The following is a 17,139-nucleotide window of genomic DNA, read 5'->3' on the forward strand; positions in this document are numbered from 1 at the left end:
ACTTGAGAAATAAGAAGGCAAAAATAGGATGCCATGGGTAAAGATCAAAAGATGCTGATAAGCCATCTATATATATAAAAGGCTAATATGCTAAGTGTTCCTCCCTCCATCTGACCAGTCGCTATGATGTGCACTGACCACCAGGGGGCAGACACTCAATGTGGGAGCTGCCAAGTTGCAGTGACTTGGCAGTGGTAGTTCTCGGGTGATGCACCCCAAAATCAGGGAGGCAGGGAGTTTGATTCCTTGCAGGGCTACACGATTTCACCTTCAGCCATAGATTATGTTGTTGCTGGGGCACTGTCGGCCCCACACCTGATTTACTGCACACTTGCATTTGTGTTCCATACCCTGTATGACAGCAATTTTTCAGTTTCCTCTTGCACTTTGGGACTCCTTGGGGGATATTGGAGAGCAGGTTTTGGCACAATCCTCATAGGCCAGGCCAAAGGACCCCACCTGCTAGAGGGACCCCACTTACTCTTCAGATGCCTTTCTATTAATGGCTCTGCCCCAGGTGTGGCTAGTCAGGGAGGGACTAAGAGAGGTCAGCTCCAGAGTGTGTCTGGCCCATTTCACCCAGTCCCACACCACTGACCACCTTCTAATTAATTTTCTTTCAATGTGCATGAATCTGTGCATCAGGTCACTAGCATCAAAATAAATTTTTTCCAAAATTATACACACACACACACACACACACACACACACACACACAGATTTTATAAGAAGAAACTTTAATTTTTTACCAGTATAGAACATATATCCAAAAAGATTATGATTGTTTTTTACAACTTTAAATTCAGCTGTTCCAAGTTATTTCTATGTATTATGAATTTTTTATGCATCTTCATCCAAGCCATAAGTAAAATATGGCTTTAGCTCCATCTATTTGTCTTTTTCCAGTTTTTCTGGCTAATGCTTTTCTCTGATTGCTGAGAAAAGAGAAACAAAATACTCTTAATACATTGTTTAGAAAATGCAACCAGAAGGAAGAGGAACATTGGCCTACTAGAGGTCTAAGCCAATCCTGACTTTGGAGTGCATGCACTATGAGGAGAGAAGAAATGGAGAAACCAAGATGGCACAGAGTCAGGACAGCAAAGTTAGTTTGAGGGTTTCCCAATAGTTTGTGAATAAGAGAACTAGAGAGGATATGATATTCTAATATGATTTCCCACAACTAAAATAATATTTGACAATAAACTGAAACTCTATCTCAACTTTGATTAGAATAGTACGGTGTGTATTTGCACAGATTGGTACTAAAGGATACGCATAATGCTAAAATCTGGGGCATGCATATGAAAGTTACTTCCCTCTACCTAGCACCAGTCACACTTCATTGACAGGCTTCAAAGGAGGGAGAGTTTTCAAGTCAAGTCAAAGAGACAGAAGCATAAGATCTTAAGGAAAGGCCAAATAATCAAAGATCATATCTGATGAGGATTACTCTCAGAGCAGTAACTCACAGACACAGAATTGTCATGTACCCAATAGATCCAAGCAGGAAGTAGCCACAAAACTGACATCTTCAAGTTTCTATACCACCAAATGCATTTACCTGTTTTTTCTCAAGAGGCAGATCCTCTAAGAAGTCATCTGCTGCCCACAGCATCTGTCTCAGTGCAGAGAGGTTCAGAACGTCCTTAATAGGGTCCAGATTCCACTCTGAGGTATAATTACTGACCACCAAGATGTCAGAAAGAGCAAATCCAAGTTTTTTGTGGACTTCCTCTCGCTGAAATACAGAAATTAAAACCCAGAAATCTCGAAACAGTGGAAAACACTACTTAATGTCAATATAAATCATCAAAGCAATATCAAAGGTAGGCACTTGGCAATATTTTTCCTATTGTGAGAAACAGAGATAGAGATCTGGCCCATAACACACTTTTTCTAAGAACTCTCCAAGTCAAGCTCTATCAACACTGCTAATTGTCAGTTAGAATACATATAACAGATTCAATATGAATTAAAATATAAAGGTAACATGGTTCTATATAAACTACTTTGAAATTGAAGCATTTTAAATATACTTACATTAAAGTCCATAACTTCCATGTTTTCTTTTAAAAGTTATTCTTAGGATAAGGTGATTTTACTAGTTTAATGCTGATATTTAACTTACTTTTTTAAATTTTATTTTTCAATTACAATTGACATGTGATAATTTTTATATTAGTTTCAAGTTCATGGTGCTGATGTTTAATTAGACTAGTTTATCTGTACAACCAGGTTGCCTGGGATCAATATAGGGCTCTGTCACCGCATGGCACTGTCAATAAGCGTTCGTTGGCAAATGTTTTGCTCTGTGCACTTGTGTTTTCTTTTGACTCTAATCTATACTTCACATAGGTGTCAGATGAAGTTTTGTGAAGCAGACTTTGTTCACATCACTACGCTTTCAAAAAGTTGCTATGCTTCCCCGTAATGCACCTGGTTAAGAAAAATCACCTCATGTAAATGTTTCTTTCTCACTTTATCTTTCCTTACAATGATTCAGCCCTCCACTAAACTGAACACTCTATGTGCCTCCTGAAATGCTTTTTCCTACATTGATGAATTCACTTATGCTGTCCCCTTGGCCTGAGTTTTTCCCCCTAAAAATACTCCTCCACTGTAAAGGTCATTTCCTAGTGCCACCCCAGGAACAAAATCTCTTCCTCCCTCTTTCCACCCCCCCACCCCCGCCTTGGCCCTTTAGCTCAATATTTTCCTAATCTAAACTTTCACCACATTTTATATTTTATTATTTCAGATATTTATTATACTCAATAATATCATATCATATTCTTTTGTCAACTTTTTACGCTCCAATTCCCCTATCCCCTCACCTCCACCTATAAAGCTGCAAGCTTTTTAGAACAGGGAAATTATTTCACTTATCTGTGTATCTGATTAGAGACTATCACACGATCATTGCAGGTAATCAACAAATATATGTTGAATTGAACCTCAATGAATTAAATTATAATAAATACAAGTTACCTGTCAGCGGAAAGATAAATAGTTAATATTTAAAACTTAGAAAATAAGTCTGAATTATCCAAGCAATTGTTTCAAATCTTAAACTTCACACATAGCTATTTTTATTATTTATACAAAATAATATTATGTGATTATAGTGACAAACCAGAAAATGTGTTTACAGTGACATCGTTCAATACCTTGAGCTTCACAGGCATACATTTGTATATGTTTATAAGATCTCCTCTCGTAATCAGATCCATGGTATCCACACAAGTGAGTAAAACCACAGGTGCCACACCTATGCCAGATAGATAGATATTGTTTTTATTATCATAGGCAGCATCAGTATTTTTTCAGTTCATCAGCTATCAATTATGCAATAGACCAGTGGTTGGAAAACCATGACTCTCGAACTATATGAGACTCTTTGTCCCCTTGAGTTTTTAGCAAAGGCCAATTTAGGAGTACCCTAATTAAGTTAATAACAATGTACCTACCTATATAGTTTAAGTTTAAAATATTTGGCTCTCAAAAGAAATTTCAATCGTACTGTTGATATTTGGCTCTGTTGACTAATGAGTTTGCCGACCACTGCAATAGACTAACAATTTCAGAAATGTGGGAATGTTCCCTAACCACCCCCTCACCACTTCCTCCCTCCCTCCCCCCACCCCACACACACATACACAAAATCCCTCTGAACTACTTACTGGTACCTGGAATTTTCCTAACATAGGAAGTCCCTTTATTGCTTCCCATGATAAGAAGTCAGGCTTCAAATGAAACCACTCCTCGAAAGAGGTAACTAAAATGTATGCTACAGTATTACTTATTGATTTTATATCTTATCCAACTGTTGTGTTTTTATGAAAACTATAGAAAAGGCCAAAGGACTCTAATAAACAAGATGGAGAAGAGGCCTCAAGGAAACAATATGTCAAAATACTGCAATTAAACTTCTTCTATATCCCAATGGTAGCAGGCATATCTCTGCACACCACCCTTTCAAGGTTTTAAATTTCAGTGAGCAAGTAAGTCAATCACTCCCTGCTTCTAACCTTATCAAAGTTGTGATAAACTGACTCTTTCCCAAACAGAATGAATAATAAGTCCAGGAAAAGCTGGTGTGGCATGGCCTGCCAGGCTCAGTGGTTGTGCATCCATCTGAAACAGAAGGTCAAGGTTTGATTCCCAGTCAAGGCACATGCCCAGATTGCAGGCTCCACCCCCAGTAGGGTGCGTGCAGGAGGCAGCCAATCAATTACTTTCTCTCATCACTGATGTTTCTATCTCTTGCTCTCTCTCTGTCTCCCTTCCTCTCTGAAATCAATAAAAAATATATTAAAAAAGAAAAGACAGTGTGGGGCACTTTAATTCCCTACTCTTGCTTACCTTCTCTTTACCAAGCATCTTATTTTCCTCTCTTTTTCTTACTAAAATGATTCTTCCTCTTTCTAATTCTTTAAGGCCCAAGAGGAAGTTTAGGACTGTTGGTAAATAAATGCATGCTAAGATGCAGTGAGGACTGTACTAAACTCTACATATATATTAATTTGTTTAATCCTTACATTAGAACCTCTATTGTTATACTAATTTTAGAGATTAAGACACTGTGGCATAGAAAGTTTAAATCACTTGCACAAAGACATACGGCTAGTGAGGGCTTGATTTGAATGAACCACACTGATGGGCCAGGGAATATTTAAATATGCATTTTCATAAGTTCTTCAACCTGTTCAAATCTATTCTATAATATACAGTAGTCTAATCAGTTAGCCTTAGAAGTACAGTGGAATAATACTCACCACACTTTATCACCTTCCTTCGAGCTTTTTTGACCTTTGCTACCATCTCATTAGAGAGTTGCTCAATAGAGTTGGCATCAAACACAAATGCCACACAATGGATTCTGTTCTCCAGCGATAGGAAGTTTATATAGCTCTCATGATCTGGTGTGATTGGTTTCATGAAGTTAAACTGTATGGTAAACATAAAGGAACATATTAATTCAACAAATATTTATAAGCACATACTATGTACCAGGCACTGTGCAAGTGAATAAAACAGTGAACATAACAAGTCTTTAATAGTATGAAGCTAACAATCTGGTAGAGGAGACGTCATTAGGCAAGTAGATAGCAGTCCTTTCATGTAGGAAAAGCTTCTGTGAAGAAGGGACATGTCATATGAAGGTTAAAAAAAACAAAAACCACATACATAGGACACACACAGGTGAGTTAATCTAAAATAAGGGAATAACAATATGACAGAAAGTATCCTAGACAGAAAAAGCAAGATGGACAAAGATGGAATTGGTATCATCAGGCAGAGTGCAAGGGGGAAAATGGGACAAAATGAGATGCATTTACTCTTAAACTAGAAATCCTTTGCTGGTGATCTGTCCCACAAATATATGTACAAGGCTATTAACTTCAGGACTATTTGTACCAGCAAAATTATGTGACATCAATGACATATATTATTCTATCACTTCTCTAAAAAAGAGGAAACCACAAATCTGTATTTTCTAATATATTAAAAAATTGAAGTAAATCATAAATTTTTATATAGATACTTATAAGAAGCAGGAAGAAATGCATTTTAACTGATAGAGAATGAAAATGGATTATTTGAGTACACCTTATTTTGTAGTTTTGACTTTAGAACCATATAAATTTTATATATATATATATATATATATATATATATATATATATATACATATAACAAAATTAAATTTAAAAAGTAATCTCTAAATTGATTTAAATAAGTGAACTTTTGCATGCAACTGGGGTCATATCTAAAGATACAGAAAGAAACTATGTCTGACTGACTTTAAAACACAGTAATTTATATACACCTACTACATGATATGTGCTAAATGTAAAATGAAAAATATGCTAAAAATTTTAAATTGTTTCTAATTTTTACTTGCTATTTTTATTCTATTGATATTAAATATAATTACAATTAGATTATTCATGGTAGTGTTAGATAATTATTTCTGAGATTAGAGTGAATATTATGTAATATAAAGCAAATGAGTGGTGACATAGTTTGTCATTTCTGGTATCCTTGAGACTAGAGATTTTCTGTTCAGATAAAGCAGATACTGATGCAAGATAAAAGATGCAGAAAAGTGATCATTGTCTCTAATAGAGAGATGTGGACAGGGAATCCAGAAGGCTGGTCAACCTTAATTGCTCTGAAAGGTTGGAGCTATTCACTCATTGTTTAGTTGAGACATTGGTAGTTAAAGCAGCCTCTATCTGTTACTCTTATGTAAATTCTTGATGATTGGCTATTATTGGAATTTCCTGACTATAGAATATGGGTGTATCTCAAAACCTTAATAAAAGGGATAGCAAAACCAGAGCAGGGTGTAGTCCTTCTCCTAGAGGTGGACTCCCTCCTGGCCCCCAATATTCCCAAATTAATACTTTTCTAGTCTCTTTCATTTGTGTGTGGCCTTCTCCAGAACCCGAACCCTGAACCAGAAGCCTGAACCACGCTGGCTGTGAAAGGGGTTCCTACCAAAAGAGATTAAGTAAAAACTATATAATCCTGTATCTGAATATAGATAGATAGATAGATTTGATATTTTTAGATTTGTCCACTAAAAAAAAGCAAGGACCAACAATCCACTAAATAGTAATGAACAGTTCTTATGACACAAACCAAACCAAACCAATATGTCTTAGAGAAATAACAGGTTAGAAATCTGGACTATAAAAATACAAAATATGGTTTATATTTATAGTCATATAAAGACTCAAGGGATATAACAGATTTTTATGTCAATAGGACTCAGAATCCAAATTGCAGCAGCTCCTAGTACTCAAAGATGTTACATTTGACATCTTTATGTACAATAGATAAACTACAGTGCATTGAAACTCACCAAGTATGTTCAATTCATGAGTTCATAATGATAATAAAATAATCACTGGTCAATATTGGCAGATGTAAAGAAATCAACTTATTCTTCCCAAAGTTTATAAAAAAAAATCAAGCAGATATCCTGACCATCCATATTAATGTTATTAACTGTACCACTAACTAAACAAATAGTGGATGAGGGAAAGTTGTCTTTCAAATGTGAAATGAAAAAGCAATGATAGAAATAGAATATCACTATTTTCATACCCTAATAAATAAAGGTATCTAGATGTTGAATGTTAACGAAACCTATATTACAGAAGTGAGAAAGTACAAAATTATGTAGCTTTCATGGAAGAGCACAACACCATCTTATGAAGCAGATCTGAACCTGAACGTGTGTCTACATTCATCTATCAATTTTCAGGGTACATAAAAACTAAAACTTTATCAAGTGATGAAAACAGCACATTTCAGACTATGGGGAGGTATATGTCTATAGGATAACCAAACAGATTTCCCAAAAATCTCCCCTTTCCTATTGCCTGGAACACTAACAGTGCTCAGCATGAAGATCTTAAGAACAATTGGATAAAAGTCACATGTCAGTGCCCAGCTGGTATGGCTCAGTGATTAAGCATTGACCTATGAACCAAGAAGTCACTAATTCCCTGGTTGTGGGTTCAGTCCCCAATAGAGGGCATGCAGGAGGCAGCCAATTCAAGTTTCTATTTCACTATCCCTCTCTTTAAAATCAATAAAAACATATTTTTTAAATTAAAAAGTCACATGTTTTAGCCATCTTAGGCTGCTATAACAAATTATGATATCGTGTGGCTTATGCAACAAATACTCATTTTTCATAGTTCTGGGGATCATGGTTTTGCTAACAGATTTTTATCCAATGAGAGCTCCCTTCCTAGTTGGTAGACAGCCACCTTCTTGCTGTGTCCTCATGTGGCTAAGAGAGACCATGTCTCTTGTGTGTCTTCTTATATAAGGACATTAATTCCATTCATGAGGGCTTTACTCCATGACTTAGTCATCTTCCAAAGGCCCACTTCCAAATATCATCACATTGTGGAGTATGGCTTTAACATATGAATTTTGAAGAAACACATTTAATCCATAGCACTTTATGATGAGGATCTCAGAACAAAAAATCAGAAGGACCTTGAAAATAATAATCTCAAAGAGCTGACACACTGGCACAAAGCTACCTACCTCCAGACTTCCTGCTACATAACAAAAATTACCTATGTAAGTTGAATATCCAAAAACAATTGAGAGTGCAACAACATTCAGAATTGTTATGACAGCTATGATAGAAAAACTTTTGGATTTTTTAATTCCTTGTAAAATATCAAAAAGAAACAAAGGATCTTGAACAACTATACTGTAAGAAAATAAATGCTAATGCACCAACTAGACTGGAGTCTTTTGTCCTAATAGTAGGCATTTAAAATATAAACTATAACTCCTTAATAATTAGCCAAATTATACCTGATATTTGTCAGGAACGTGGCCTTTTAAGATGTAGGGTATGTCATCCAGGCACAGCCCTTCTTCCTCACTCAGCCCCACTGAGTCACACAGAATAAATGGCAAGGGCTTGACAGTCTTCCCATCGTTAATGGAATATGTCCTGTACTGCAAAGGAGAAAAAAAGAAACTCTAGGAGTTCATTTTTTAAATACACATTACACACACACACACACATACACACACACACACTATAAAAGAGTAATATGCAAATTGGTCAGGATGCCCTCACAGTAACAATCGAACAGCAGGCTGTGGGGGGCGACCAGGCTGGCAGGGGGGTTGGTGCGGGACGACCAAACAACTGAACAGCAGGCTGTGTGGGGTGACCAGGCTGGCAGGGGGAGGGAGGATAGTGAGGGTGACCAAGTCAGCAGAGGGGGAAGTGGGAGCAACCAGGCCAGTACAGGGGGAGGGGGGCAGTTAGGGGTGACTAGGCTGGCAGGGGGGCAGTTAGGGGTAATCAGGGTGGCAGGGGGGGCAGTAAGGAGCAATCAGGCAGGCAGGCAGGCAGATGAGCAGTTAGGAGCCAGAGATCCCAGATTGTGAGAGGTATCATGGATTGGGGAGGGTGTGGGCTGAGCTGAGGGGACCCCCACCTCCATGCACAAGTTTTGTACACTGTGCATCTAGTATCTTATATAATAAAAAGGTGATATGCAAATTGACCATCACTCAAACACACAAGATGGTCACCCCCATGTGGACACAAGATGGCTACCACAAGATAGCCAGCAGGGGAGGGCAGTTGGGAGGAACCAGGACCTCAGGGGAGGTCAGTTGGGGGCAACCAGTCTTGCAAGGGAGGATAGTTGGGGGTAACCAGGCCAGCAAAGGAGGACAGTTAGGTGTCAATCAGGCTGGAAGGGGAGTGGTCAAGGGGAGATCAGGATGATAAGCAGAAGCTGTTAGGGGAAATCAGGCAGGCAGGCAGGCGATCAGTTAGGAGCCAGCAGTCCTGGATTGTGAGAGGGATCCCAGATTGGAAAGGGTGCGGACTGGGTTGTGCCCCCCCACCCCATGTACAAATTTCATGCACCAGGCCTGAATATGTATGTGTGTGTGTGTGTGTGTGTGTGTGTGTGTATGTATATATGTGTGTATATGTGTATATGTGTGTATATATATATATGTATATATATGTGTGTGTATATATGTATACATGTATATGTATATATGTATATAAATTGAGATAAAGTCTACATGTAATGAAGTTGATCAGGAAAAAAAACAAAACCTTTCAAATCTAACTTGAACAAAGTAGCAAAGGCTGAATGACCTACAATGGACTCACCTGCTTAGATATCCCAGTTCTGTCAGAGCCAACCACAGCCTGGTGGGTTACATAGCCTCGGAAAACAGATTTTACTGAGTTGAAGAAGCTAGACTTCCCTGCTCCAACTGGACCCAGGAGCAGAATTCGAATTTGGTTAACCAGGTCCCTAGATGGTTTGTAAGTTCTTATGGCAGATAATAAGTTCTCCCTGAGCCTGTTTAGATAAGACCATTTTAACAGTTAACTGAGATTAGATCACAAGACCTTACCATAAATTTTCCTTTATTTTTCTAATTTACTTATACATTATTTATTTTCGATTATCAATTTGCCTTCTTATATAAGAAGATATAAAACTATCCTACCTTAAATCTTATTATAAAAGAAAAAAAATAGACTTGTAACTAAGGCAATTTGGACATAAAATCTTTCAGATTTAAGCAACCAGACCATATAAACTTAGAATTCAATATCAACTATGTTAAACATGAAAATAAATTAGATAGATGATAGATAGATAAATAGATAGATAAAGTATAATATGCAAATTGACCAGACAGCAGAATGACTGGTTGGCTATGATGGTCACTGACCACCAGGGAGCAGATGCTCAATGCAGAAGCTGCCCCCAGCCCACAGGTCCCCAGCTCACCTGATAGGGACCTGATAGCCAACCTCTCAGTCCCTCCCCGCAACTGACAGACTCCAATCCCTCTATGGAGAACCAGAACCAAGAGTGGGTGGTGGCAGATGCAGGCAGTGCCTGCCTGGGCCCTGATTGCTCCGCCAATCACCCTACACACAGAGGGCAACCTGCAGTGGTGGGGGAGGGACCAGTGAACAGGTCGGAACAACCAACCTCTTGGCCCCTTCTCCCCCTGGTCAGCAGGCTCCAATCACCTGATGGGGAACTGGAAACCAGGGGTGGGTAGCAGTGGACATGGGCAACACTAGGGCCCTGATTGTCCTCTCGGTCACCCCACACACAGAGGGAGATAGGCAGCGGCAGAGGGATCAGGGCCAGATGACAGCAGCCAAGGAAGATTGGCCTTGATCTCAGACCAGGCCCTAAGGACCCTACCCATGCAAGAATTGCATGTGCCAGGCCTCTAGTCTATCGTACCTAATAATAGAGTAAGATGCAAATTAACCATTACTCCGCTACACCCACAAGCCATGCCTACAGGCCAAGCCCACCAGCCAATCAGAGTGAGTATGCAAATTTACCCAACAAAGATGGTGGTTAATTTGCATATGGGGAGGGAGGGAGGAGTGAACACTGAAGACAGCATAGAAGGAAGAGTAAGGGAAAGTGGAAAGCAGGGTGGCTGCAGCTGCTGAAGAGAATACACTGGCAGCTCATGCGGGGTGAGGCGGGGTGAGGCGGGGCGAGGAACGCAGCGGCAACGCCCATGGCCATGGAGGCGGCAGCGGGAGGCAGTGGGGGTGGCGGGTGCGGTGGGTCAGGTGGGCAGGGCAGGGCATGTAGCAGTGGCATGCAGGGCCCCAGAGGCAGCAGCAGCTGGCGGAGCAGGTCAGGGCTCACAGCGATGGCAGCAGCATGCCATGCATGCACGGCCGAGGAGACAGTGGTGGTGGTGGGTGAGGTGTGGTGGGTGAGACAGGCAGGGCTAGGCACATAGCGGTGGTGGCAGCACGCAGCCACTAAGATGGTGGCAGTAGTGGCTGTGGGGGCGATAGGATGGGTGGGGCACGGAGAAGAGGTGGAAGAGCGGAAGAGGTGGCAGTGCCAGGAAGGAAGCCTGCCGGAAGTCTTGCAGGAATATTCCTGCAACAGGTCCCTAGTATATATATATAAGGCTAATATGCAAAGTTTCCCCTCAGGAGTTTGATCACTCGCTATGACTAGGGGCCAGTATGGAATGAAGGGAGGCCCAGGCCACAGCTAGCAGCTAAGGAAGAGAGGCCCCAGCCAGCAGCCAAAAGGCCCCAATTAGCTCTGATTGCTGGCCAGGCCTAAGGACCTTACCTGTGCACGAATTTCATGCACTGGGCCTCTAGTCAATAATAAAACTCAAAGCCACAACATAGTAAGTGACTTTTGAAGTTTATGGAAGGAGATCATTCCTACCATGTTCTTGAAATTATAACCAATCATCCCTTCAATAGAAAATACCTAAAAGTTGAAAAAGCAACTACAAGAATTCCTAGCAAATAAAAAAATAAAAAAAATAAATGCACATATACAGCTAAATAATTATTTTCTTTCAAGTATATAAAAAATTAGAAATGCATTCCCTCTATTGGTATTCTTTTTGTTTTCACATTAGTATTATTAAATGGTTTTATAATTATATAGTTTATTCTTGTTGATAGTGATCCACAAGTTATCTGTCACAATTTGTGCTATTAATTTTATTAACAGAACCTATAATATAATAAGTTTAAGATAATGAACAGAATAATGGAACTTTAAAAACACTGACTTACTCAGCAACCCCATTCATCTTCCTTGTGTCCAATAAATCTGAGGAAAGAAAGAATAATGAACGTTACAAGTTGTTGAATGGTTGGCTGACTGAATAAATGTCAATGAATTCACTAGGAAAAAAAAAAAAAAAATACCAAAATAGCCTTTCTGTGAGAACAGCACACTATAGTGAAAAGCACTTGAAGAAAATTATGGCAAATATTCTGAACATCACCTCATTTGAAAAGGTGAGAGGCAAGAGCACCGCATGACTACCAGTAAGATTGTTTCTTACCCAATTACCCAGAAATAGTGTGTGGCCCACTCCTACATGGGAGGTGAGGGTGGGGATTCTTTCTGAATCAGAGAAACAAGGCCTAGAAGTGTGGACAGATAAGGAAAACTGTGAATGCTCTACTTTCTCCTCAATAGACCAATGTCTGAAAGAGATAATGTATAGGTATACACGGGGGGAAAAAACAACCACCACACAGGCACAAGATTTTTTTCCAAAAGTTACTGTCAATAGCGGGGCTTCTGGAATTTATAATTTTATTACTGACTTCAGAAGAGTATGTGGGGCTCATGTCTATTCAAGCAGAGCACAGTGAGAGGTCCCGGGTGTGCTGAGGACTTCATTTGTACCAATGAGACTCAGGCCCAGAATTATTTTGGTGCTTTAAAGGGAGACTCTTATGGTGGATTTAAAATTGAAACAATTAGGTGTAATGATGCAATCCTCTAAAATTAGGAATACTGTGTGGGATATCCTATCTAATAAAAGAGTAATATGCAAATTGACCATCACTCTAACACACACGATGGCCGCCCCCATGTGGTCAAAGATGGCTACCCCCTTGTGGACACAGGATGGCTGCCACAAGATGGCCAGCAGAAGAAGGCAGTTAAGAGTGATCAGGCCAGCAGTGGAGGACAGTTGAAAGGGACCAGGCCTACAAAGAAGGGCAGTTGGGGGTGATCAAGCCTACAGAAGAGGGCAGTCAGGGGCAACCAGGCCTGCAGGGGAGTGCAGTTGGGAGTGACCAGGACTGTAAGGGAGGAAGTTGAAGGCAATAAGGCCTGTAGGGGAAGTCAATTAGGGGTGACTGAGCCAGTAGAGAGCAGTTAGGGGCAACCAGGCCTACAGGGGAGGAAAGTTGGGAGGGACTAGGCCTGTAATGAAGAGCAGTTGGAGGTGATCAGGCCTGCAGGGGAGGGCAGTTAGGGATGATTGGGTTGGTAGAGGAGGGAAGTTGGGGACAACCAGACCTGCATGGAAGGGCAGTTGTGGGGGACCCAGGCCTGCAAGGGAGGGCAGTTGGGGGCAATCACAGTGCAGAAGAAGGCAGTTAGGGGTTACCGGAATGGTAGAGGAGGGCAGTTACAGGCAACCAGGCCTGCAGGGGAGGAAATCTGGGGGGACCCAGGCCTTCAGGGGAGGGCAGTTGGAAGGGTCCAAGCCTGTAAGGGAGGGCATTTGAGGGGACGAGGCCTTCAGGGGAGAGCAATTAGGAGTGACTAGTGCTGGCAGGGAAGGCCAGTTGGGGGAAACCAGGCCTGCAGGGGATGACAGTTGGGGACAACCAGGCCTGTATGGGAGGGCAGTTAGGGGTGACCAGGCTGGCAATGGAGGACGGTTTAGGGTTACCAGGTCAGCAGGGAAGGGTAGTTAGGAGCAATGGGGCTGACAGGGAAGCAGTTAGGCATCAATTAGGCTGGCAGGGGTGTGTTTGGGGGTGATCAGGCTGGCAGGCATAAGTACAATAGTTACAGGCAATGAGGCAGGCAGGCAGGCAGGCGATTGGTTGGGACCAGCAGTCCTGAATTGTGAGAGGGATATCCGACTGCCCATTTAGGCCCGATCCCAGGCAGTTGAATATCCCTCAAGGTGTCCCAGATTGGAGAGGGTGCAGGCTGGGCTGAGGGACACACACACACACACACACACACACACACACACCCTGTGCACAAATTTCATGCACCAGGCCTCTAGTTTATAAATATAGTTATATGTATGGTTACAAAGGAAACCTTTTTTAAATTACAAGAAGGAAATAGTAAAGACTGAACTCAATGACTGTAATATAGTAAAACTAGAAAAAACTGTTTAAACAAACAAAAAAGCAACTCTTGGAAATTTAAAAAGCATTCTCTCAAATAATTTTAACATCCAAAAGAAACAATGCACATAGACTTATTAATGATGAAGGTTAAGGGGAGAGAGAAAGAAATATCATCTTTTGACCATCAAATTGCCAAATTTCCTGAAGTTTGGCAAAGAATGCAGGAAAATAGGCATTTCTTAACATTCTTAGGGATACTATAGACAACTGAAGCTTTTGAAAAGTCTATCAAAATTTAAATGTAAATAACTCTTAAACACAATTGCAGTTCCAGAAAGTTATCCTAAAGTAATTTTGTCCACAGCTTTATGCATAAATACATCATAGGAGCATTGTTTACAGCAGCAAATGTTGGAAACAATTTAAATATTCTTAAGTAGAAAAAAGGTAAATGAATTTTCATCTTTTGATATATGGGAAACTGCATCAGAAAGGATTGATTGATCCCAGCTTCTGCATCAATTAACAGAAGCTCAAGCTCTATTTTTTGTGGGTGTTTTTGTTTGTTTGTTTGTTTTTTGTTGTTGCTTCTTGTGGTTTTTTTTTTTTTTCAAGAGACTCTCACAATATTTATGTTTGCTTCTCTCTCTCTTTCTCCTTCCACATTTGCTCCTCCTCTCCTACCTCTTCCTCCATACAAACACACTTCAAAAAACTCTGTATATGCTACTTTGGACTATGATTGTGTCTTAGCCATCAATTTGTGGCCAGGTTTCAGTCTGAGTTGCCTAGAAATAAGGACAAGTAAAAGGTCAATTTTTTCTTAAGGTCAGCATGCAGGAGAGAACTCTAAGGTTATGTAACTTACCTTCACATCGAAAAGCTTCACATTCTTCCAAGGATATTATCTGATGTTGAAATAGTTTTAATTTTTTTAATGTATCTAAGCTTATTTTCACTTCTTTTCTGAATAGATTAATCTTGAATTCCCTTTCAATAGGAAAGAAAATAGTGGTAAAATTATATGGTCCTATTTCACATCCTAAAATTTCAGTCTCTTCAAAGGCAAAAAGGAGGCAGGAATCTGTGGCTTTATTTTTGTCATTCTGGGGTATATATAACCCAAAAACATGATCAGAACTATAAATCACTATTAGAGTGGGTCCTTGACAAAAGCATCTTGAGTGCAGATTTTCATCACAAAATCCATGGACACTAGCCTTAAAGAGAAGGCTAAACTGCTTCCCTCCCAAATGGTTTTGCAGTTTCTTTTCTTGCAGCCACGTCAAACGAGTTTTCATGTTTCTCAACCTAATGAATAATCAAACATATTTTCCATAAATATTTGAAAATAGACAATATATACTTTCACAAAACTTGCATTTATGCCTCATATTTACTCTACATGTCACATGGAATGTGTAAATGAGGGTGGACAGATAGCAAGAAAAAAACATTCTAAATTATTATTTTTAGAAAGATTTTTTTAAACCTATTTTATTGATTTTGTACAGAGAGGAAGGAAGAGAGATAGAGAGCTAGAAACATCGATGAGAGAGAGTCATCGATCAGCTGCCTCTTACACACCCCCACTGGGGATATACCCGCAACCAAGGTACATGCCCTTGACCGGAATAAAACCTGGGACCCTTCAGTCCGCAGGCCAATGCTCTATCCACTGAGCCAAACCGGTTTGGGCTATAAAATTTTTTTTAAAGGCAATTGTTTATAAGTGGCTAGGAAAAGTGGAAAGCAGCAGGTCTTTTACCTGTTTGTAGAATCCATACGGGGGCTGAGGCTGAGAGTAGTTGCTCTCTGGACAGCGAGGCAGGAACAAAAAACAAAAAAATAGCAGAGGCGTCAGAGATTCAGAGAAAAAGAAACAGAAAGTCATTGGGGCCCAGCCCAGTTGGCAGTATGCCAACTTCCCTCTGTGAGTAGCATAAACTAATCCAGTTCATTTTAGATAATACATTCCTATGAAAACATAACTGGAGGAATCTAAGAATCAATGTCAAATTTTTAAAAAATCACTACCTTTAAAAGTGACTTTATAAAAACTTTTAAGAAAATTCAATCAATTTTTAATGTGGACATACAAAGAAATGTATATTCTAACTTCAGAACATATCTCAAATTCATCCACTTCTTCCCATTTGCACTCCCCATTTATTTTAAACCAACCTATTTCCTTATGTAACTTGTTTTTGTTATAATACCTTTCTAATTGGTACCATTGCTTTTCTGCTTGCTCCCTTTCCATCTATTCTTCTTAAAACAGCCAAAATTAACTTCCTCTGTAAAATATAAACTAAATCATGTCCATCTCTAACTGAAGCTCCTTCCCTAACTTCACAATGTTGGGGTCAAAAAACTTATGATCCATATATCCTGTGGATTTGTTTTGCAGGGCCAGCATAATTCTTTTTCTTCTTTTCTTAAATTTTAAATTTGAAAGCTTTTATATCATTTAGCATCCACTCTTAATTGCCCATTGTCTTCACAAATCCCCTATTCCTGCTTCTGGTAAATTTAAATTCCCCACCTGGACCAGAAAAAAATATAAGTTTTGAGTTTATTAAAAATCAACAGCAACATCAATTTAAAATATTTAAGCAGCTTTTGAGTATTATTTACTTATGCTTTTTTTTTAAAAAAAAAAAAGCACTAGAAGTTATAATATGCTTATTATTTGCCAAACACTTTAAATGTATCTTAGTATTAATATTATTGCCAGTTTTCAGATAAACAAACAGAATTTTGGAATTAAATTATTTGCTAAAGATAACTCTGCTATTGAATAGCAGAGCTAAAATTGAACTATAATCTAAGTGAAAACAGAGGAATGATTGATTTATATTGTTAAAAATGATAAAATTATACACTTGTTAAAAATAATAAAATTATACACTTGTTAAAAATGATAAAATTATACACTTTAAACATGTGTACTTCAATATTTTAATGATCTCAAT

General features: G+C 39.3%; 1 protein-coding gene across 1 annotated transcript; it reads right to left on the reverse strand.

Annotated features, from left to right (window-relative positions):
- Positions 1–720: 720 nt before the first annotated feature.
- IFI44 (interferon induced protein 44) lies at positions 721–16,039 on the reverse strand. Its single transcript, XM_036447300.2, has 9 exons — positions 15,933–16,039; positions 15,033–15,475; positions 12,122–12,158; positions 9,689–9,884; positions 8,356–8,502; positions 4,779–4,950; positions 3,171–3,271; positions 1,565–1,741; positions 721–935 (listed from the first exon to the last, which is right to left on the reverse strand). Exons 1-9 carry the CDS (start codon positions 15,947–15,949, stop codon positions 879–881), a joined length of 1,347 nt encoding a protein of 448 aa, XP_036303193.2. The 5' UTR covers positions 15,950–16,039; the 3' UTR covers positions 721–878.
- Between the last annotated feature and the right edge of the window lie 1,100 nt (positions 16,040–17,139).

Source organism: Pipistrellus kuhlii, unplaced genomic scaffold (genome assembly GCF_014108245.1).
Source record: "Pipistrellus kuhlii isolate mPipKuh1 unplaced genomic scaffold, mPipKuh1.p scaffold_m20_p_2, whole genome shotgun sequence".
NCBI classification, from domain to species: Eukaryota; Metazoa; Chordata; class Mammalia; order Chiroptera; family Vespertilionidae; genus Pipistrellus; species Pipistrellus kuhlii.